General features: G+C 37.8%; 1 protein-coding gene across 1 annotated transcript in view; it reads left to right on the forward strand.

The window, feature by feature from the left end:
* The window catches only part of NELL2 (neural EGFL like 2), a 396,829-nt gene that overhangs the window by 55,862 nt on the left and 316,507 nt on the right, over positions 1 to 24,460 (forward strand). Inside the window, exon 4 of the mRNA XM_035255757.3 lies at positions 17,442 to 17,592. Coding sequence (XP_035111648.1) covers positions 17,442 to 17,592 — 151 coding nt within the window. The remainder of the gene's footprint in view (positions 1 to 17,441; positions 17,593 to 24,460) is intronic.

A 24,460-nucleotide genomic window follows, 5' to 3' on the forward strand; every position in this document is an offset into this window, starting at 1 on the left:
AATTTAAAATGAGGGTTTATCTGTCCCTGGAATGTGCATCACTGTAGTGTAAAATAGGAAGCACGCTGGCCTGGGTTAGGATCCTGGCTCTGCCACTTGAATTTGGTGGGTTCATTTCTGTATACTGCTCTAATTGCTTTTGTAAGTTCATAGAAACAAGCTCTGATTTTGAGCCACTTTTGATGAAGACCCAAGTGTCTTGGCTTCTCTGTGCTTCCATTTTCTCTTCAGCAATTTCTATTGTTATAGAGCTAACAATCCTATTTATTCAAAATTGTTATGAGGCTTAAATAAGATTGTTCATGCTTAAAAACTTTGGAAACTTTGTATATAGTGTTAATAAAATTTTAATAGCTTTTAAAATTGTTACCATTTTGTCTTATAAGTTTGCACTATAAAAGCATGGGCATGTTGAAGGAAGAATAAGAGCAATGGACAGTAACTATAATAATAGTTTTAGCTTACTATATTTCTAACCTGAATTTAGAAGACATTTGATAGTTAAATACTGAAAAAAATGGTAATCTGGTGTGTTCTGGAACATTTCAAGTCAACCATTCTATGCCTGAGATTAGACAGTTTCTGTAATAGAATATATACATTATATTTGGTTATATGGGAGAAAATCAATTCAGGGTTCTACATACTGCAATGGGCAGAAACTCATTTAATTCATGATGACAGTTGTCGTGATACTTTTTAATCACAAAAAGAAGAAAATGATGCTTACCTATTTGTTATTGGAATATGGACAACTTTCTTATCCTTATGTACAAAAAATATTTAAAGGGTTTGCTTACACTGACAATAATATATCTCAAAAAGAAATGAATAAAACAATATGATTTATAATAGCTATGAAAATACTTGGGTATAAATGAAATCAAGGAAAGTAAAAGACCTTTACAATGAAAACTATAAAATGGGGGGAGAGAAATTGAAAAAGATGCAAGTAAGTGGAAAGATATCTTGTGTTTATGGATAGGAAGAATTAATGTTATTAAAATATCCATACTACCTAAAGTTATGTGCAGAGTCGATGCAATTACTATTAAAATGTTGATGACATTTTTTCCACAGAAATATAAAAAACAATCCTAAAATTTATATCAAACTACAAAATACCACAAATAGCCAAAGCAGTCTTGAGCAAAAATAACAAAGCTGGAGGCATTACACTACCCAACTTTAACATATTACACTACAAAACTGTAGAAAACAGCATGGTACTGGCATAAAAACAGACATATAGACCAATGAAACAGCATAGTTATAGCCCAGAAATAAATCCATGCATTTCTAGTGGATTGATTTTCAACAAAAGTGACAACACGCAAGGGTGAAAGGACAGTCTCTTCAATAAATGGTGTTAGGAAATCTGGATATTCACATTCATAAGAATTAAACTAGACCCTTACCATATACAAGCATGAACTCAAAATGGATTAAAGACTTAACTGTAAGACTACGGGAAGAAAACGGAAAAACTTCTTGACATTGGTCTAGGCAATACATTTTTGGGATATGACACCAAAAACACAGACAACAAAGGCAAAGAAGCAAATGAGATTGCACCAAACTAAAAAGTTTCTGCACTAAAATGGAAACAATCAACAGTGTGAAAAAACAATGTACAGAATGGAAGAAAATATTTGTAAACAGTACATTTACCAAGGGGTCCATATCCAAAATTTATAAGAAACTCATGCAACTCAATAGCAAGAAAAATAACCTGATTAAAAAATGGACGAAGAACCTAAATAAAACTTCTCAAAAGAAGTCATACAAATAGTCAACAAGTATGTGAAAAAAAACTCAACATCACTAATCATCGGGGAAATGCATGTTTTAAAAATTGAGATATTAACTATCATGAAAATGGCCATATTACCCAAAGTAATTTACAGATTCAACGCTATCCCCATCAAGCTACCAATGACCTTCTTCACAGAACTGGAAAAAACCACCTTAAACTTCATATGGAACCAAAGAGAGCCCGCATAGCCAAGTCAATTCTAAGTAAAAAGAACACAATGGGAGGTGTCACACTACCAGACTTCAGACTATACTACAAGGCTACAGTAATCAAAACAGCATGGTACTGGTACCAAAATAGAGATATAGACCAATGGAACAGAATAGAGGCCTCGGAGGCAAGACAACATATCTACAACCACACGATCTTTGATAAACCCGACAAAAACAAGCAATGGGGAAAGGATTCCCTGTTTAATAAATGGTGTTGGGAAAACTGGCTAGCCATGTGCAGAAAGCAGAAACTGGACCTCTTCTTGACACCTTACACTAAAATTAACTCCAGATGGATTAAAGACTTAAACATAAGACCCAACACCATAAAAACGCTAGAAGAAAATCTAGGCAAAACCATTCAGGACATAGGAGTAGGCAAGAACTTCATGACCAAAACACCAAAAGCATTGGCAGCAAAAGCCGAAATAGACAAATGGGACCTAATCAAACTCCACAGCTTCTGCACGGCAAAAGAAACAGTAACTAGAGTGAATTGGCAACCAACAGAATGGGAAAAAATTTTTGCAGTTTACCCATCTGAAAAAGGGCTGATATCCAGAATTTACAAAGAACTCAAACAGATTTACAAGAAAAAAACAAACAAGCCCATTCAAAAGTGGGCAAAGGATATGAACAGACACTTTACAAAAGAAGACATACATGAGGCCAACAAACATATGTAAAAATGCTCATCATCACTGATCATTAGAGAAATGCAAATCAAAACTACATTGAGATACCATCTCATGCCAGTTAGAATGGTGATTATTAAAAAATCTGGAGACAACAGATGCTGGAGAGGATGTGGAGAAATAGGAACAGTTTTACACTGCTGGTGGAAGTGTAAACTAGTTCAACCATTGTGGAAGAGAGTGTGGCAATTTCTCAATCTAGAACTAGAAATTCCATTTGACCCAGCAATCCCATTACTGGGTATATATCCAAAGGACTATAAATCATTCTACTATAAGGACACATGCACACGAATGTTCATTGCAGCACTGTTTACAATAGCAAAGACCTGGAATCAACCCAAATGCCCATTGATGATAGACTGGACAGGGAAAATGTGGCACATATACACTGTGGAATATTATGCAGCAATCAAAAAGGGTGAGTTTGTGTCCTTTGTAGGGACATGGATGAACCTGGAGAACATCATTCTCATCCAACTGACACAAGAACAGAAAACGAAATACCGCATGTTCTCACTCAGGCGGGTGCTGATCAGTGAGAACACATGGACACAGGGAGGGGAGCATTACAGAGTGGGGTTTGTTGAGGGGAATAGGGGAGGGACAGCGGGGGGTGGGGAGTTGGGGAGAGAGAGCATGGGGAGAAAGGCAGCAAATCACACTGCCATGTGTATACCTATGCAACTATCTTGCATGTTCTTCACATGTACCTCCAAACCTAAAATGCAATACAAAGAAAAAAAGAAATGTTGGTATATACACACAGTGGAATACCATTCAGCCTTAAAAAAAGAAAGAAATCATGTATTTTGCAGCAACATGGATAAACTGGAGGACATACTGCTCAGTGAAATAAGGCAGGCACGGAGAGATGAATACTATATAATCTCACTGTATGTGGAATTAAAAATGTTGAATTCATAGAAGCAGGGAGTAAGATGGTGATTGCTAGAGGATAGAATATTGGGAAAATGGGGAAATATTAGTGAAAGAGTATGAAGTTTCATTTATCCAAATGATAAGTTCTGGAGACCTAATGTACAATGTGTGCTGACTATAGTTATTAATGCCATATTGTGTACTTGAAATGTAAATGTTCTCACCATACATTAAAAAAATGCCAACTATGTGAGGTGATGGATATGTGAGGAAAGCTTGATGGTAGCAATCATTTCACAGTAGATATAGATGTTAAAACATCACCTTGTACACCTTAAATGTATACAATTTTAATCTGTCAATCATATCCCAATAAGAAGAGAAATTTGGCCACCAAAAATAAAAGAAGGGAATTCCAACTTGACTCTATTTTTCAGTAAACACCCATGTTTGCTACCATATGCATAATTGCATTAACTACAGTCTATTTTAGAAATAAATAAGTCAGACTCTCTCTCTCTCTCTCTCTCTCTCTTTGTCTATCTCTGTCTCTCTGTCTCCCCCTCCCCACCACCTTTTTCATTAACTATGTATGTGCATGAGGAATATCTAGCACATTGTCTAAATCCCTAGAAATTTTTGCTAATAGCCATAGCCACATACGAACTCATCACTCCATTCTGGTAGTCCATTAACTAAAAATGAATATTTTGATATAATTGCTTCTGAGCTACTTCATTATTTATTAATAATTGCTTTACAGTTCTACAGGTTGTTTCCTTAGTGGGATTTTTAGGCTTTATGCACAAGAAAACTGGAAAACATGGAAATATATTTTAGGTTTAAACTCAAGCAGTCCTCCAATTAAAAAGCTTCCACGCAGCATGGGCATATTGATACATTTTTCTATAGAGCTTACTAGTAGCATTTCAAGACCTGTTTCTCAGCCTGTTTTTCTCTGAGAGCCAAATTAAGTGATCTTTGTCCCTGCTTCAGAATAAACTTCAGTTTACATTTATTTTTGTCCATAAGATAATGATATTTCATAGTTTTCTAGAAACAGAGAGTGGTAGGCAGGATTGTATGTTAAGAATGATTTGATTGCCAAAACTTGCATATCAGTTTTCAAACTTGGAAACTGATATTTTGTGGCTGAGTTTGGGATACTTAGAATGAAAGTAAGCTCAGAAAATCACAAGGGTATTATGGTTGTTTTTGGTTTTCATGAGTTCTACAGCCTCATTGCTTCTAAGAGTAACAACTGCTATAATCCTCATAGTAAATCCATGGTCTTTACTACCTGCTACGAGCAGCTAATAATCTACATGGCTGGAATTGGAACCTCGTTCTTCTGGCTTCAAAGTTTGTTCCTATAACCATGGCACTTTATTTTTCTATATTTGATTCCTAATGGGAGGCCTTGTTGAAAGATTGTTTAATGCATATCTAAATTAAAATTTTTTGCTGGATGTGGTGCCTCATGCTTGTGATCCCAACAATTTGGGAGGCCAAGGTGGGCAGATCACTTGAGGCCAGGAGTTCAAGACCAGCCTGGCCAACATGGTGAGACCACCATCTCTACTAAAAAAATACAATAAAACCCAAAAATAAAAAAGAGCCGGGGGTGGTGGTGCATACCTGTAGTTCTAGGTACTCGGGAGCTAGAGGCAGGAGAATCAGTTGAACAGAGGTGGCAGTGAGCTGAGCTTGCATCACTGTACTCCAACCTGGGTGACAGAGCAAGACTCTGTCTCAAAAAAAAAATAATAATAAGAAGAAGAAAGTAAATTAATTCTGAAAACTTTAATGATACCAGAAATAAAGTAAAATTAAATTCTTGGATGATGGTTTCTTTGACTTGATTTAATGGTCAGTGCCAGAATTGGGTCATATCATAATAATCATAGGAACTCAGAAGTCTCTCTGAACATTATGTAATCCTTGAGATGAAAATATAAGGCAGAAATGCCAATTTTACAAATTCGGAAACAGAAATGCAAATGAGTAAAGCGACCTTTCTTAAAATCACTACCAAGCTAGTTACTTAAGGAACTAAAAATGTTATCTTATATAATTACTTTTTTTCTGAATTATTTTCTGTGTTGGTGCTCTCTTATTTACATTTGTTTGTGACTGGCGATTAGACATGGATAAAGGATGCCATGTTCAGGAGCTGTACAATTTGGTGGAAAGAATACTGGCCCAGAAATTGTCATTTCCATCATACCTCTAACTGCTGGTGTTTTGGGGTGAATATGGAATTGTTCCATGGCTTTTTTTACTCATTTTAAAAAAGAAAGTAGTAATTGTTGCTGCTGTCGAGTCTCCAGGGCTTTGTGAGAACAAAATGGAATCTGAGTTCAAAAGGGAAAAATATATTATTATATAATTTTGCAGGATAAAAGTTTTATGGTCTCACATGTACAGCATTACAGAATATGTATATATATGTGTGTGTGTATGTATGTATGTATTTATAAAGCCTATATATGCTTCCCCTGCTGTGCTACCAACTCAATGTTTCTGTGGTCCATCCTTTCATCTCTCATCCCTGTGATTCCTGTGATTTACTCAGGCACACCCATGACTTTAGGTAACACAGTCTGGTGACTTCTAAATCTATATTGCCAACTTTAACCTCTATCATATCAAATTCTGAAGTGCTAGCCTTGTACTGGACATGTCCATATGTATATTCCACAGCATTTTAAAATCACTATTTCTAAAACTGAAATCCCATTTGGAAACCATCAAGCTTCTAGTGTATTTCCTTTCCTTAGGTCTCTGCAGCTGGAAATATTGGAGTCAATTGGATTCCTTTTTCCTCCTTTTTTTTTTACCTTTTGCAGGTGATTTATTAGTGACCAAGTTCTTTAGATTCTACTTTCTACATATATCCTGAATTTTACCACTCCTATTTATTCTGATGTCACAGAGTTTAGGCCCTAATCAAGTCTTTCCTGGCCTTGGACATAATGCATTCTTGAAAACATGTTTTTAAGGAGAACAATAAATTTAAATATTTCAGAATGAGGTAAGGGTTGGAAGCAGAAGGTATTCTGTTGACAGGGAACTTAAAATTATGCTACAATTATGACATACTTCCTCTAGGCATTTTCTCTGTCACTTTTGAGAAATTTAAAAATCTTCATCTGTGTCCTGGGTTCCTGGGCTGGGGCACAGGTGAGGAGACCATCCTGAGGCTATGATAAATCAAGCTGGGCTTTCTCTCTTCCATGGGCATTCCACACTGCCCCTCACTCTGTTGTAGGTGGGAGGCTCATGCAAGCCCATTTTTAAACATTTGTGCAATAGCTTGGTTAATCAGGATGAAAAAACAGAATATTATTGTTCTTATCCCTACAGTGTAAGCAGAATAGGGCTTCTGTTGGCTTTGTTCATGCTGGAGGGTCCCTCCTTTCTGCAAGCCACTCTAGCTCCATAGAGGTAGCAAAACAGGAAGACAAACTGGGAGGAGAGGTTGAATAGAGTAAGTGGTCCTGTCTTGAATTGTGACCCTGCATGAGTGAATGAGCTTCGAGTCTAAGTTGGATGGAGGCCTCATAGCACCCCACCTACCACCTGGTGGGGTGGAGGATTCTTCTGTTATGCAGGTCTCCTTAAGCACTTCTTTAAGCACCCCAATACAAATTATCCATCTACTTCAGAGTTCCCTTGGCCCTTCCCTCATTGACATCCCTGACAAGCAGTGCAAACAATAATAGCTCAGTATCAACATTACTAATCTAGTCAAAGCCAAAGAAAATCAATTTGAATTGGGAAAGGTAGTTTAGTGATGTCAAAATATGACATTTAACATAGTTAATGATTACCAAGTTGCTAGACTTCTCCAGTGGTCTCTGTTTCTAGTTGTTTTCTTTCTTGAAGCAACCTTCCACATGGCCACTAGAGAATTTTTTTCAAAATGCAGAGTGATCAATTTTTTTTGTGAACATATTTTAGTTTTTAATTTTTGTGGGTAAATAGGAGGTATATATATTTACAGGGTACATGAGATGTTTTGATACAGGCATGCAATGCATACTAATCATGGAGACTGGAGTATCCATCTCCTTAAGCATTTATCCTTTGTGTTACTGACAGCCCAATTATACTCTTTTAGTTATTTTTAAATGTACAATTCTGTTACCAACTAGTTCTCATTCATTCTATTTTTTTGTACTCATTAACCGTCCTCCTCACCCCCATGGCCTACCCTTCCCAGCGTACAGTAACCATCTTCCTATTCTTTGTCTTCATGAGTTTAACTCCTTTGATTTTTAGATCCCACAAATAAGTGAGAACATGGGATTTTTGTCTTTCTGACCCTGGCTTATTTCACTTAACATAATAATCTCCAGTTCTATCCATGTTGTTGTAAATGACAGGATTTTTTTTTCTTTTTAAGAGATGGGGTTTTAGTATCTTAGCCAGGCTGGTCTTGAACTCCTGACCTCATGATCCACCTGCCTTGGACTCCCAAAGTGCTGGGATTACAGGCGTGAGCCACCGTACCTGGCCCTGAATCTCATTTTTTTATTACATTGTAGGTTTTGGGGTACATGTGAAGAACATGCAAGATAGTTGAATAGGTGCACACGTGGCAGTATGATTTGCTGTCTTCCTCCCCTTCACCCACATCTGGCATTTCTCCCCATGCTATCCCTCCCCAGCTCCCCCCACAGGCTGTCCATCCCCTATTCCCCGCAATAGACCCCAGTGTGTAGTGCTCCCCTCCCTGTGTCCATATGTTCTCATTGTTCATCACCCACCTATGAGTAAGAATATGCAGTATTTTATTTTCTGTTCCTATGTCAGTTTTCTGAGAATGATGTTCTCCAGATTCAACCATGTCTCTACAAAGGACACGAACTCATCGTTTTTGATTGCTGCATAATATTCCATGGTGTATGTGTGCCACATTTTCCCAGTCCAGTCTATCATCGATGGGCATTTGGGTTGGTTCCAGGTCTTTGCTATTGTAAACAGTGCTGCAATGAACAATCCTGTGCATGTGTCCTTTTAGTAGAGCGATTTATAGTCCTTTGGATATATACCCAGTAATGGGATTGCTGGGTCAAATGGAATTTCTATTTCCAGGTCCTTGAGGAATCGCCACACTGTCTTCCACAATGGTTGAACTAATTTACACTTCCACCACCAGTGTAAAAGTGTTCCTATTCTTCCACATCCTCTCCAGCATCTGTCTCCAGATTTTTTAATGATCGCCATTCTAACTGGCATGAGATGGTATCTCAATGTAGTTTTGATTTGCATTTCTCTAATGACCAGTGATGATGAGCATTTTTTACATATGTTTGTTGGCCTCATGTATGTCTTCTTTTGTAAAGTGTCTGTTCATATCCTTTGCGCATTTTTTAATGGGCTTGTTTGTTTTTTTCTTGTAAATCTGTTTGAGTTCTTTGTAAATTCTGGATATCAGCCCTTTGTCAGATGGGTAAACTGCAAACATTTTTTCCCAATCTGTTGGTTGCTGATTCACTCTAGTGACTGTTTCTTTTGCTGTGCAGAAGCTGTGGAGTTTGGTTAGGTCCCATTTGTCTATTTTGGCTGTTGTTGCCAATGCTTTTGGTGTTTTGTTCATGAAGTCCTTGCCTACTCCTATGTCCTGAATGGTTTTGCCTAGATTTTCTTCTAGGGTTTTTATGGTGTTGGGTCTTATGTTTAAGTCTTTAATCCATCTGGAGTTAATTTTAGTGTAAGGTGTCAAGAAGGGGTCCAGTTTCTGCTTTCTGCACATGGCTAGCCAGCTTTCCCAACACCATTTATTAAACAGGGAATCATTCCACATTGCTTGTTTTTGTCATGTATATTAAAGATTGTATGGTTGTAGATATGTTGTGTTGCCTCCAATGCCTCTGTTCTGTTCCATTGGTCTATTTCTCTGTTTTGGTACCAGTAACATGCTGTTTTGATTACTGTAGCCTTGTAGTATAGTTTGAAGTCCGGTTGTGTGATGCTTCCTGCTGTGTTCTTTTTGCTTAGAATTGGCTTGGCTATGTGGGCTCCCTTTTGGTTCCATAAGAAGTTCAAGGGGGTTTTTTCCAGTTTTGTGAAGAAAGTCAATGGTAGCTTGATGGGGATAGCATTGTCTGTAAATTACTTTGGGCAGTATGGCCATTTTCACGATATTGATTCTTCCTAACGATGAACATGGAATGTTTCTCCATCTGTTTGTGTCCTCTCTTATTTCGTTGAGCAGCTGTTTGTAGTTCTCCTTGATGAGGTCCCTTACGTTTCTTGTTAGTTGTATTCCTAGGTATTTTATTCTCTTTGTAGCAATTGTGAATGGCAGTTCGTTCTTGATTTGGCTCTCTTTAAGTCTGTTATTGGTGTATAGGAATGCTTGTGGTTTTTGCACATTGATTTTATATCCTGAGACTTTGCTGAAGTTGCTTATCAGTTTCAGGAGTTTTTGGGGTGAGACAATGGGGTCTTATAGATATACTATCATGTCATCTGCAAATAGAGACAATTTGGCTTCCTCCTTTCCTATTTGAATACGCTTTATTTCTTTTTCTTGCCTGATTGCTCTGGCTAGAACCTTCAGTACTATATTGGATAGAAGTGGTGACAGAGGCCATCCTTGTCTAGTGGCAGATTTCAAAGGGAATGCTTCCAAGTTTTGCCCATTCAGTATGATATTGGCTATTGGTTTGTCATAAATAGCTTTTATTATTTTGAGATACATTCCATCAATACCAAGTTTATTGAGGGTTTTTAGCATAAAGGCTGTTGAATTTTGTCAAAGGCGTTCTCTGCGTCAATTGAGATAATCATGTGGTTTTTGTTTTTGGTTCTGTTTATGTGGTGAATTACGTTTATAGACTTGCGTATGTTGAACCAGCCTTGCATCCCCGGATGAATCCTACTTGATCATGGTGGATAAGCTTTTCGATGTGCTATTGCAATTGGCTTGCCAGTATTTTATTGAAGATTTTTGCATCTATGTTCATCATGGATATTGGCCTGAAGTTTTCTTTTCCTGTTGAGTCTCTGCCGGGTTTTGGTATCAGGATGATGTTGGTCTCATAAAATGATTTGGGAAGGATTCCCTGTTTTTGGATTATTTGGAATAGTTTCAGAAGGAATGGTACCAGTTCCTCTTTGTGTTTCTGGTAGAATTTGGCTGTGACCCCATCTGGACCTGGGCTTTTTTTGTGTGGTAGGCTCTTAATTGCTGCCTCAACTTCAAATCTTGTTATTGGTCTATTCATAGTTGCGTCTTCTTCCTGGTTTAGGCTTTGGAGGACACAAGTGTCCAGGAATTTATCCATTTCTTTTAGGTTTCTTAGTTTATGTGCATAGAGTTGTTTGTAATATTCTCTGATGATGGTTTGAATTTCTATGGAATCTGTGGTGATTTCCCCTTTATTGTTTTTTATAGCATCTATCGGTTATTCTTTCTTTTCTTTTTTATTAGTCTGGCTAGTGGTCTATTTTGTTGATCTTTTCAAAAAACCAGCTCTTGTATTTATTGATTTTTTGAAGGGTTTTTCATGTCTCTATCTCCTTCAGTACTGCTCTGATCTTAGTTATTTCTTGTCTTCTGCTAGGTTTTGAGTTTTTTTGATCTTGCTCCTCTAGCTCTTTCAATTTTGACAATAGGGTGTCAATTTTGGATCTCTCCACTCTTCTCATATGGGCACTTATTGCTGTATATTTTCCTCTAGAGACTGCTTTAAATGTGTCCCAGAGATTCTGGTATATTGTGTCTTCATTCTCGTTTTCGAAGAACTTCTTTATTTCTGCCTTCATTTCATTGTTTATCCAGTCAACATTCAAGAGCCAGTTGTTCAGTTTCCATGAAGCTGTGTGGTTCTGAGTTAGTTTCTGAATTCTGAGGTCTAACTTGATTGCACTATGGTCTCAGAGACTGTTTGTTATGATTTCAGTTGTTTTGCATTTGCTGAGGAGTGATTTACTTCCAATTATGTGGTCAATTTTCGAGTAGGTGTGATGTGGTGCTGAGAAGAATGTATATTCTGTGGATTTGGGGTGGAGCGTTCTGCAAATGTCTATCAGGTTTGCTTGTTCCAGTTCTGAGTTCAAGCCCTGGATATCCTTGTTAATTTTCTGCCTGGTTGATCTGTCTAATATTGACAATGGAGTGTTAAAGTCTCCCACTATTATTGTGTGGGAGTCTAATTCTCTTTGGAAGTCATTAAGAACTTGCCTTATATATCTGGGTACTCCTGTGTTGAGTCCATCTATATTTAGGATCATTAGCTCTTCTTGTTGTATTGATCCTTTTACCATTATGTAATGACCTTCTTTGTCTCTTTTGATCTTTGTTGCTTTAACGTCTATTTTATCAGAGACAAAAATTGCAACTCCTGCTTTTTTTGCTCTCCATTTGCTTGGTAAATCTTCCTCCAGCCCTTTATTTTGAGCCTTTGTGTATCTTTGCATGTGAGATGGGTTTCCTGGATATGGCACACCTATGGGTTTTGGCTTTTTATCCAATTTGCCAGTCTGTGTCTTTTGATTGGTGCATTTAGCCCATTTACATTAGGGTTAATATTGTTATGTGTGAATTTGATACTGCCATTTTGATGCTAGCTGACTGTTTTGCCCGTTAGTTGATGCAGATTCTTCATTTTGTTGATGCTCTTTACCATTTGGTATGTTTTTGGAATGGCTTGTACTGGTTGTTCCTTTCTATGTGTAGTGCCTCTTTTAGGTGCTCTTGTTAAGCTGGCCTGGTGGTAACAAAAATTTCTGAGTACTTGTTGTTTGCAAAGCATTTTATTTTTCCTTCACTTATGAAGCTCTGTTTGGCTGGATATGAAATTCTGGGTTGAAATTTGTTTTCTTTAAGGATGTTGAATATTGGCCCCCACTCTCTTCTGGCTTGTAGGGTTTCTGCTGAAAGATCTGCTGTGAGTCTGATGGGCTTCCCTTTGAGGGTGACCTGACCTTTCTCTCTGGCTGCCATTAGTATTTTCTCCTTCATTTCAACCGTGGTGAATCTGAGGATTATGTGCCTTCTGGTTGCTCTTCTTGAGGAATATCTTTGTAGTGTTCTCTGTATTTCCTGGACTTGAATATTGGCCTGTCTTGCTAGGTTGGGGAAATTTTTTTGGATAATATCCTGAAGAGTATTTTCCAGGTTGTATTCATTCTGTTCATCACATTCAGGTACACCTATCAAATGTATATTAGGTCTCTTCACATAGTCTCACATATCTTGGAGACTTTGTTAATTTCTTTTTGTGCTTTTTTCTCTAATCTTGGCTTCTCGTTTTATTTTATTGACTTTATCTTCAACTTCTGATATCCTTTCTTCTGCTTGGTCAATTCAGCTGTTGAAATTTGTGCATGCTTCGCGAAGTTCTCGTGTTGTGTTTTTTCAGTTCCTTCAATTCACTCATATTCCTCTCTAAGTTGTCCATTCTTGTTATCATTTCCTTGAATCTTTTTTCAAATCTGTTTTCAAGGTTCTTAGTTTCTTTGCATTGATTTAGAACATGTTCTTTTAGCTCACGGAAGTTTCTCATTACCCACCTTCTGAAGTCTGATTCTGTCATTTCATTACACTCATTCTCCATCCAGCTTTGTTCTCTTGCTGGTGAGGAGTTGTGATCCATTGTAGGAGGCGAGGTGTTCTGGTTTTGGATGTTTTCCTTCTTTTTTCGCTGGTTTCTTCCCATCTTTGTGGATTTATCCACCTGTCATCTGAGTAGTTGCTGATTTTTCAATTGGGTCTCTGAGTGGATGTCCAGATTGTTGATGATGTAGTATTTCTGTTTTTTAGTTTTCCATGAGGGTTGCTGCTAGTTTCTTCTTCTGCTATCTTTGTCCCTGAATGATGCCCGCCAAATGTCAGTCTGATCAGTCCTTTGTGAGGTGACTCTTTGGATATACGGGGGTCAGGGAGCTGCTTGAGGAGACTGTCTTTACTTTATACTTGAGGAGATAGTCCGTACTTTATAGGAGCTCAAGTGCTGAGCTGTGAGCTCCATTGTTGATTCAGGGCTGCTAGGCAGGTATGTTTAAGTCTACTGCAGCAGAGCTCATTAAGCCCCTTTTTTTCCTCAGGTGCTCTGTCCCAGGGAGTTAGGGCTTTATTTATGAGTATCTGTTGCAGTGTTCTGCCCAGCAAGGAGGCAGTCTAATCACTGCCTGCCTGTAGTGGCTATGCTGTGCTGCTGTGGGCTCCGCCCAGTTGCTGTGGGCTCCACCCTGTTGCCATGGGCCCTGCCCTGCTGTCCTGGGCTCTTCCCTGCTGACCTGTGTAATTCCCCATAGTCCTGTTTATATGGGTGTGGTTAGAGCTGTCATGGTGATGGTAGCCCACCTCTGTATTGGCGGACTCTCTCTGTTTTGGCGGGTTGCCTCGGCAATGCCAGGCTGCATCAGCAATGGCAGAATACCTCCGTAGGGGTCGAGTGCCTCGGTAATGGTGGACGCCCCTCCCTCACTGAGCTGCAACGTCCTGGGTTCAGCTGTGCTTGCCGTGAAACTCTCAACCACCAGCGTTTCCAATTGCTGTTTTGTTTGTTTTGGTGGGGTTGGGACCCACCGAGTCTTATCACCTGGCTCCTTGCCTCAGAGCCCTTTTTTTTTTTAAATTTTAAGTTGAATGGTTACAGCCGCTCAACTTAAAATAAAAAAAAGTGTTATTTTTTTAAGGTGTTACAGCCGCCTGCTGAAAGGGCACCGGGATCTCTGTGATTTCTTTTGCAGCAACCCATTGTACCAGCTGGAACAAGGTTGCTACCCAGGAATCTCCTGGCCTGGCTTTCTGTTTAAGTCCCATTTAATCAGATGAATGTGCTAGTCTGCCTTCTGAAATCTCCAATTGCTGGTTTAACAGGACAACCAAACCAGTGTATTTTGTATGGAGTGCCGCTGTGCTGTGGCCGTGGCCCAAACAGCCGCGCCGGCCCAATCAGCTGCGTTGGCGGCCCATGCGGCTCCTACACCTGGGAATCTCCTGGTCTGTGGGTGATAAATATCTGTGTGGAAATGCGGCATCCATTCACCCTCTGCACTTTCACTGAGAGCTGCAATCCCGAGTTGGTCCTACAGCACCATCTTCTCCCCTCCCCCTTCCAGAGTAATAAATTTTTTGATGGTGTCCCTTCACCTACAGTTTCCTTCATGATATTTTCAACCATACTGACTTATGTTTTTACTAACGTTTAAATGTGATCTCTTCTTTTAGATTCTTTGTTCTTTTACGTTAAGGCCAATCTTTACGTGTTGTTTCATCTGAAAAGAGAACACAATTTAAAGACAAACGAACAAAATATAGCCTCTCAGCTCTGTTCACCAATCTAGCTTCAAAGGCAATAGCAAATAATATAGATATTTAATAAAGTTCTATGCATAGCAAACAACAAAACAGCCTAAAATTCTTTAAATCTTCGAGCGTCTTTTCTCTAAAGTTCCATCTTGTAAGGCAGCTACCACACATTTCCAAATTCCTTTTCTCTTGCTGTAAGAGCTCTATCTCTTTGGGCCACATCCTTGAACCTCTCTGTGGGTCTGATCAGCATTTGGGTATTCACCATAATCCTTTCTCCATTTCCCTCATTTGCATCCCCATCTATCCTGCTCGGCAAGACAAAGGATGCTGCTTAAGTTCTACCTGCCTGAAAAGAGGAGAGGCATAATAAATATTTATAACTTAATTTCAGTTTGCTTTTATCTATTAAATTAAAATGAAATAATGAAGTTTGTGAATGATTCACTTCTGTATAAATTAGAATGAATTAAAAGTTAACACTATATGAAATCATTCTCAATTATATTTTGCATGCTGTCTTTATGAAACAAAAAATTTTGAAGCTAAGAGGAATGTTATGGAATCTCCTCTACAGCCTGTTTTATCCCTAATAGAGCCTGAAGAGAAACTATTACATTGATTATGGCAAAACTTTCAGATTACTGTTATGCTTTTGAGTTATGAATGTTGAATGGGCATGTTGAAGTTTCTTTTTCACAACAAGAAAGTTTCTTTTTTCTAAATCTTTGAACAACCATCCCAAGTCTGACTTTATTACCTTGGATTAGGTACCCGTTCCTGAACCAATTACCATGCAGAAGGATAGATGATGACCTGATTGGTCAGGTTTGTGTCACATGACCAATTGTAGCAGAGAAGAAGTCAAGGGTTGAGAATGAGGAGGTATCATTTCTCAGTGGCAAATAGGAAGTTTTTGTTTGTTTTGTTTTGTTAAATCAAGAGAGTAAATTGGTAATAGTGATGGAAACAGCAGGTGTTTAAGTTGGCCTGCAAGGTCCTGCCTTATCCAGTCCCCCAGCCCCATCCAGCAATGTCTGCTGTTCACCCATTGCACTATGTCATGTCCTTTCATATCTTTGCTTTTTAACAAGCTTTTTTATGTCTGGGATGCTTTTCCCTCTTCTCCACCTGATCAACTCCTGATCAAATAGCATTGATCAGGAGGCTTCCCTTCAGATTCTGTTGGCTACTTTCCACTCTGACCCATTAAAACTTTGTACCTACCTCTCTCAGAGCATTTCCTTCATTGTATCACATTAGTTGTGCCTTCTATTATACGAGTGTCTCAAAGTCTGTGTATTCTCCATGTCTGTGTATTCTCAGTAATGGACTTAGACCAGGTGATTACACATTAGTATTATGTAAAATTGTGGGGCCTAGAAAGGCAGAAAATTTTGGATTAATTTTATAATCCCTGTTTCATCAAGGTTGTGATTCTCAACTAAGTTTCTACAGCATTGCTTCCCTGGGAATGTTTGGACATGTGTGGGAGTACTTTGGGTTGTTGCAATGACTGAGGATTTGGTGCTACTGACATTTGTTGGGCAGGGACCCATATTTACATAATTACAGTGCATGAAACAATCTTGCACAAAGAAGGATTGTCCTCTCTAAATGCTAATTCTTTGATTGAAAACTGCTAATCTAGACTGAAGCATAGGAAAGAGGAGAGTAATTTGATCACAACACAAACTGCGTCTCTACCTCTCATCAATCTTCTTTGCATACACTATGAATAGGAGAGCCTTGCGCTCAGTTAGCAGATTGCTTGAATCATAGGTTTTTACTAAGTCCATTTCTATCCTCACCTGTTTCCCCATATAATTTGGGTCCTGAGGTTGGAGTACAAGGTTAACCCATGAGGAAGTTCAGAATAAAAGTTTCTCCTCTCTTAAGTAAACTTCCCTTGGCTAGGCTTTCTCTAAGCCTGGAAGGAAATGGGAATTAAGTTCTGTGTATTCTTTTTTTCTGTACGTATGGTGAGATAATTTGATCTTAATGCCTTTTCCACTGCACAGAAGGCTGAGAGTGACTAATTTCAATGATCTTTTAAAAATTTATTTATAGCAAACCTTCTGGCTGAAGAAACCAATGTGGAGGGTGGCACATAGATTTACATCCAGTTTTCTGTCATGAGGTGTTGGAAAAGCTAAATGATTCTAGTGTGGTTGTTTAGGTCCTGTTCTAGGAATTACATCTTTTTGTTCATTGTTGACACTGATGTTGCTGTGGTATCTAGGATATAGGAAGTGTGTAAAGAGAAAACTTCGGATTGTACTTCCTCAAATAAGAGTCTGATTCTTTGCTTCAAAGGTGACATTTTTGAACAAAGATTCCTGAAACCCAAGTTCAGTAATTCATGTGTGATTTTACTGTCCTGTGTTACTATATATAGCATGAAGTCTTGTTGAAAAAGAATTTACCAAGAGCGTCTGAGACTTGGGATTTATCAGCTATTACTGATAAACTTAATAAAGTTTTTTGAAAGATGTTGCATGTAAAAGATACTTCATAAAATCAAATTCTAGTCTATTCTTAGTACATGTTTGTTTCTTTTTTAGATACTCCCAGAAGCATAAAAGCGTCCACTACTACAGCTGAACAGTTTCTTCAGAAGCTAAGAAATAAACATGAATTTACTATTTTGGTGACCCTAAAACAGACCCACTTAAATTCAGGAGTTATTCTCTCAATTCACCACTTGGATCACAGGTAAATATGGCTGCTAGAGTTTCTTGTGTTTTGTTATATCTGGTTAAATAAACATATAACAGAGAAGTAAACAAAAGCTTTCTTCTTTTATATATGTCTTTATGATGTATAAGAGATTGGTTTAAGACAGAATGGTTTTGTTAAATTATACAAAAATCACAAACACAGGTAATTGAAAGTAAATGCCTAAAAGCAGAACGAGCTGCTCCTTTTCAGGTTGGTAAGAAGTTGCTATTCCTAAAACAAATTTTTAAATTACTGAATTCCTCAAAAGGTATCTTTCTCAATGTTTAAGCCAAACATACTTCTTAATTTGTGAATAGTTATCCACAAAAATATAATATTCTATTTCTTTGCAAAATTGCCTGGCTTTAGAGTTTAGTAGTTGCATATATGTATTTTTTTTAATGGAGATGAAGTGTCACTTTGTAGCCCAGCCTGGAATGCAGTGATCTCAACTCACTACAACCTCTGCCTCTTGGGCTCAAACAATTCTCCTACCTCAGCCTCTTGAGTAGCTGGGACTATAGGCACACGCTGCCATGCCCAGTTAATTTTTTGGATTTTAGTAGAGACAAGGGTTTCACCATGTTGCCCAGGCAGGCCTCTAACGTCTAAGCTCAGGCAATTCACCCTCCTTGGCCTCCCAAAGTGCTAGGATTACAGGCGTGAGCCCCTGCGCCTGGCCAGTAGTCATATAATTTTGATTTAAATCATTGCCAGATAACTTCCTTTTTGTACCTCATAGTTTGCAGCAGTTACAGCTGTATGCTTGGACATGCATTGTATAAAAATGCTATCCACTATCTTCCAGCTTTTCTCATATATGAGAGCATGATTAGGAGCTCTCGATAGGGGGAAGAGAGCAAGAAGAGGAAAGTCATTCATAATACTTGACATATACATAAATTGCTACTAAATAATACCAAAGAGTTAAAGATGATTCCTTCTGGAAAGAATAACCACAGTTCTGGCAATGAAAGTCCACCACTTACTATTTCTGGACATTGGGGAAATCACATAACATCTGTGTCTCAATTTCCTGCTTCATAAGTTGTGAAGATTAAAGAGTTTATACATATAAAGTGCTTTACCTAAAAGCTTTAATGATCCTGTCCAAGAGTGGGTATAAATCTCTTTATTTGGTTTATTTTATCACAGATGAGACAGTCTGGGACTTTGCACATCTTTACTAAATATTAAAGAGCAAATATAAGCAAATATTTGTGGAGAAGAAAATATAGTAAGGCTGACTTAGTGAGGAAGGTTCCTAGGGACATACTCTCTGGCTTGTTCTTGGGGCTTGGAGGCCTCATTTTATTACATCATTAGCTCCAAAGGATAATTTCCCAGGCCTTTCACTTGGGTTTCTTTCCTCCAAGGTTCTGGCCTGTTTATGAGAGGCCATTCTAACATTCACCTGGTAACTGGCTTACAACCTTCAGGGAAGAGCAAGAAAGGGAGCAATCCCATCTTTAACGGTTGACTGGGGCTAGTCCCTTTGGTCTGGTTCTGGTTGTAGGGACAGGTCTTGTCTTCATGTGGTTGAGATCCAGTGAGCTCCTTGCTTACAGGAGTGTGTCTCTGCCTGTGTCCATTGTGCTTTCAGACAACATGAGTCACATGTAATAAAGGAAGATTGTTTCTTTGCAGAACAACCTGTTGTATCTCTGATTATCTCTACATGCTAGGAAAATTTCCCCTTAATTTTGCACATGAGATTTTTCTTCCCTGTGACTTTCTCCCATTCCCGTTTGTAGAACCATAGAACTTGCCCAGCCTTCTTCCAGATAACATCCCATGTGTAGATGATGGCCACTGCTACCTCCTTTCTTACTGCTCCTGTTGGGCTAACTGGTTCTGTGGCTCCATCTGCTCCTTCTGAGGCTGGTTGGACAGCATTTTAATAGGTCTGTTTCCTTCAAGTGTATGAGTCCTAGATGGTTAATGTTTGTATTTGTTCATAGGGTCGAACACCTTAACTGTACACACTCTGACCAGCACAGACCTTTTGCAATCTGCAGACTTTTTCCATGTAATACTTCTTAAAAAAGTTTGGTGTTTTTAAGCACCTTGAACATTATAAAGATATGGGCAACTGAAATACCTGACCTTCGTCAGGTGGTTTGCTGTCAAGCAAATTGTTGCTTACTCTTTCTGTGAGGTAGATTTGTTAAAGTTATGGGCAGGGCTTTATATGGATTTATTTCAATTGAAAACAATTTTTATTCTTCCAGATTACCAAAGAAATATGTTTTCCTATTTTCAGATTATTGTAGAAATATGTTTTTCAGATTATTATAGAAAACTGACAGTTGGAAACAAATAGGAAAATTAATACAAATCATATTACCAAAAGACTAATGTTAATGATCTGTCATATTTTAATTCAGTCCTTTTGTCTATGTGTAGATATGCCATATTTTGTTTAATCAACCCCTTACATTTGAGTATTTAACTCATTTACTTTTTAAACTTTAATAAATAACAATACAATGAATATTTCTTATAAATAAGTATTTGTACTCAGCTGTTATGTTTTCTAGTTACACTTTTAAAATTAATATTATTTCTGCCATTTCTTATTTTACTTGTTCATTCTATGTTTGTATCATCTGTCAATGTTATGATATTTACCTATGAAATTATAAATTATGTAGAATTATCTAGATATGTTATTATTTAACAAATATCATATTTGAGATATAGTATATCTTTCCATAATGTGGAAAATAATTTAGATTTGTGAGGCACTCTCATTTGCTGAGTAAGCTAACAGTTATTACAGGCTTATCATATGCCAGTTACTATGCTCCATGCATTACATGTGATTAGTTCATTTGTCATCAATATTCAAGAGCCATTAAGTGCGTAGACCTGGAGATGGACAGCATGCATTCCAGTCATCGCTCTGTCACTCATTGGTTTTGGGACCTTGTAAAAAGTCTTTATTATTCTGTAGCTCAAGGGTCCCCTTCTGTAATCCATATAAAGTGCTTGAAAATACTGGCTAAAAAATTCACAAACCTCTCATAATCATACAAGATCAACACTCTTATTTTTGTTTTACAGATAAGAATAACAACACTTTGAGATAAGTTGTTAAAGGTTCCATGGGAATAAATGGGAGTAGGCTTTCCCACTCAGTGTGATTATAGAGCCCACCTCCTGAACCTTGTGCTATCTCGTCTCTCCAGGTCTATGGGAGATCATTAAACTAGGTTCTTTACTGACTTTTTTTTTCTTTTTTATAGCATCATTTAGCTAGTTAGTGACAGAGCCAGAACAAAAACCCCCTTCTTATTATTGAGTCTTTTTACTAATGCACTGTTATATTGCCTTCTATCATCTCGACAGACCGTCTGTTATGGCTTGCAATGGATTTTTCCTGTTCTTGTTGCTGAAGCTATGTTTCTTTAGTTATCTTGCTTTTCCTCACTCATCTCTTTAGTTTCATCATTGCCTGAACACTTATTTCATTATCTTCTGCCTTCTTTCACAAAAATTTTGAGGTGACTTATAGAGATACCTATCAGACAAGATATAATGAAACATACACAAATCAGAGCAAACAAAAAGATAGAAACCTAGTTAAATAATCAGGATAATTCAACCATTCTTGGCACTGAAACCAGAGACATATTTCTCCTATGGCCTTTTGTGGCCAAAGGTAGTAAATGTCCTAAGAGAATAAGTTCAGGGAACTTTTTGTTAGCTGGTCACTTCAGAAAAAGCAGATCTACAGTGATGCTGATAACATGCATCTAGATATGAAGGTCTTTGAAGCAGCACTGCCCTCTTTGGAGACACTTTCTTGGTAATATGCAAGACAGTCTTATACAACTGAGTTTTCCTGCTCAATATGCCAGTGGAGCTTTCTATATGAAGGCCTGGTAAGTAGACTGTGTCCTTCAGGCCACATTACATATATATTGCTTTTCTCAATGTAGCTCAGTCACTTCCAACTGGCAGTGATTAATTAGGTGCAGGACCAGCTCTTCATTTGGGTGCTTTCTAGTTCACCATAGTAAGAACTCTTCTGAATGTCCTGCTAAAGGATGCTCATTTTTCTAGTTTTTTCGGAGGGGGGAAGATGGAGTGGCAGAGGCATTATGATGCTTCCTCTGAGCACATGTTTTTGCCTGCCTGAAAGAAAGCACAAGAGCAAGAGCTTGAGCAACAGCAAGAGCTTGAGATATTCCTCTATGAATTTAGACTCTGTGAGTTAGACCATGAAGTCTGCTAAACAATAAATATGAAATGAACATTAGTATTATTATTAGAGGTGATGTGAGACTGGCTCTCTTTTCCTTATGTAAGTTCCTGACTCCAGTCTTATCTCCATTTGGGCTGTTTGCAGTGAACACCTATCTATGGGGCAGCCTGCTCTGAAGCCTAGTTAAAGAGGGAGAAGGTAGGAAGTGATGGAGATTGTGGGAATGGTAGCTCCAGCACTGGTGGTGATGGAGTAAAGTGATATGTTTCAGTTGGAATATAAATACTAGCCAGGTACAATGACCAGTCTGCTTAGCATCTATTTGTCACCCTTTTTCTTTTTCTCTGTTCAAATCCTGCTTGTACTTCAGAACTCCACTTGTATCTCCAGGAAGCTTCCACTCATCATTACTTTCTTCCTATATCAGTTTCCAATGCATTTAAAAAATTTGTGCCAGTTTTTAAAATTTTACTTTAAGTTGTGGGATACAAGTGCATAACATGAGTTTGTATACATGTGCCATGGTGATTTGCTGCACCTATCAACCTGTAATCTAGGTTTTAAGCCCTGCATGCATTAGGTATTTGTCCTAATGCTCTCGCTCCCCTTGCCTCCCTACCCCCTGACCAGCCCCAGTGTGTAATGTTCTTCTCCCTGTGAACATGTGTTCTCATTATTCAATTCCCACTTATGAGTGAGAGCATGTGGTGTTTTCTGGTTTGGTTTTCTGTTCCTGTGGTAGTTTGCTGAGAATGATGGCCTCCAGCTTCTTCCCTGTCCCTGCAAAGGACATGAACTCATTCTTTTTATGGATGCATGTCTTTCAGTGTTACTGAAATATTTTATGTATAAACATGTGTGTTATTTGCATGAGACATTAAAATATCATTTACTGCTTTTGATTACAGTTGTAACAAATAATTTAACTTTTAAAATTCTAATTTGTAGCTTTTTAAAAAAAATTGGCAATATATACCAAGGTTCAAAATGTAAAAGGCACAACAGGATATGGAGGAAAAAATCTACTTCCATTCCTGTCCCCTGCCACCCTGTCCCTGAGGATAACCACAATTATCATTAAGGCATTTTGAAAACAGAAAAAGTAAAAAAAAGAATATGAAGCTCATTCAGTCAGTAGGCTTGCCTACTGGGTCTAAGGGTTGAAATTTTGTGAACTGGTTGACATTCGTAGCTTGAAATAGGCCATGGTATGAGTAATTATTCTATGGAAATCAGCAGATGCTACAAAACAAGATTTTAAAAATATGTTTTTTCAATGAACCTAGAACCTTTATTTTTTCATACTTCTTAAATACTCTCTTTCTGATACAAATGGGCAAATAAAGCAATAGCTTAGAATTATATCTCTAGAGAACAGAGAGCCAATTGTTAAACATTTACCACTGCCTGTAATTCTGACATTTAGCGATAACCTCATTAAAGCTCTGGGATGCAGCTTTCTCATCCTTTTCTCAGGTGAATTTGTGTGTTTGTGTAAAATATTTACATAGTTGACAACAATTTTTGATTAGATGTTAAGGTTTTCTCCTGTCAAGGATTGTGTATTAAACTTGCAAACTCCATTGCATCTGTCATGCTGTCATACATACACAGTTAGACGCTAAATAAATATTTGGTAGATGAAGAAATGAGTAAAGATGAAGAGAAAGATTATTCTGAGTACATCGGGAATCATAAGTGGCATCACGAAGTTTTCATCAAGCTAGGGTGGTAGGATTTGGAGAATGTTCAAATTGCCATATTGATGCAGGGTGCCTAATCCATCCTGAAATGTCATTAACTTTAGCGTGAGGAATATACTAACTGGCAGCCACTGCCTTGAAACAGCTGTAAGTTAGGTTCTTAGAGAATAGCCACTGTAATAAGCTATATGGCAACATCTCAGCCACAGTGTTAATGCTGGATATCTAATCACACAATTTTGTTGGTTTGGACATATGGACTAATGGGCATGCTATGGATTCTAGTGTATCTGGAGTGAACTAAAAGCAGGATGAAACTAGGAAGGGCACATGATCACACTGCCACATAATTAAGAAGAAGGCTTCAGTCAAACCTTGGCACTGAAACATAGCTTCAAACCAAATGACATAATTATGAACCTCCCGGGAACCTCATCAGCAGTGCCCTGGTATGCTGTAAGCAAAGTCTCATTTGGCCTCCCAACCTGAGATGCTGGTTTCAAATGGTGTCCCTTATGTAGAGGCTGATATTAAAAACTAAACCACAAACTTCATGTGAGCAAAGTCTAAAAAGATTTTTGGCTCTTCAGTCCTTTCAGTATGTTCACCATCAGCAGCATTACCTAAAAACAACAGACAATAATACATGGCACTTGTTGGAAAGAATTAAGACACTCAGGCTGATCAAAGGAATTCTCTCTTTATTATAGTTTTCTGACTATTGTGTTTTGAAAGGGAAATAATAGAGAATAGAGTAATATTTTTAAGGTATTCATTCACTTATTCATTTGTACAGGAAACATAGAAGAGAAATATGAAAAATATGAAGGCTTGTTGAAAAGCAAAAGTATATTTATTAGTAAAAATAAAAGAAATTTCTTGAAAATTCCAAAGAAACTATGTTTTCTTCTTCCATGTTTACACAACTGCAGTTTCTTCAGGATAAATA

This window comes from Callithrix jacchus, chromosome 9 (assembly GCF_049354715.1).
Source record: "Callithrix jacchus isolate 240 chromosome 9, calJac240_pri, whole genome shotgun sequence".
Classification (NCBI taxonomy): Eukaryota; Metazoa; Chordata; class Mammalia; order Primates; family Cebidae; genus Callithrix; species Callithrix jacchus.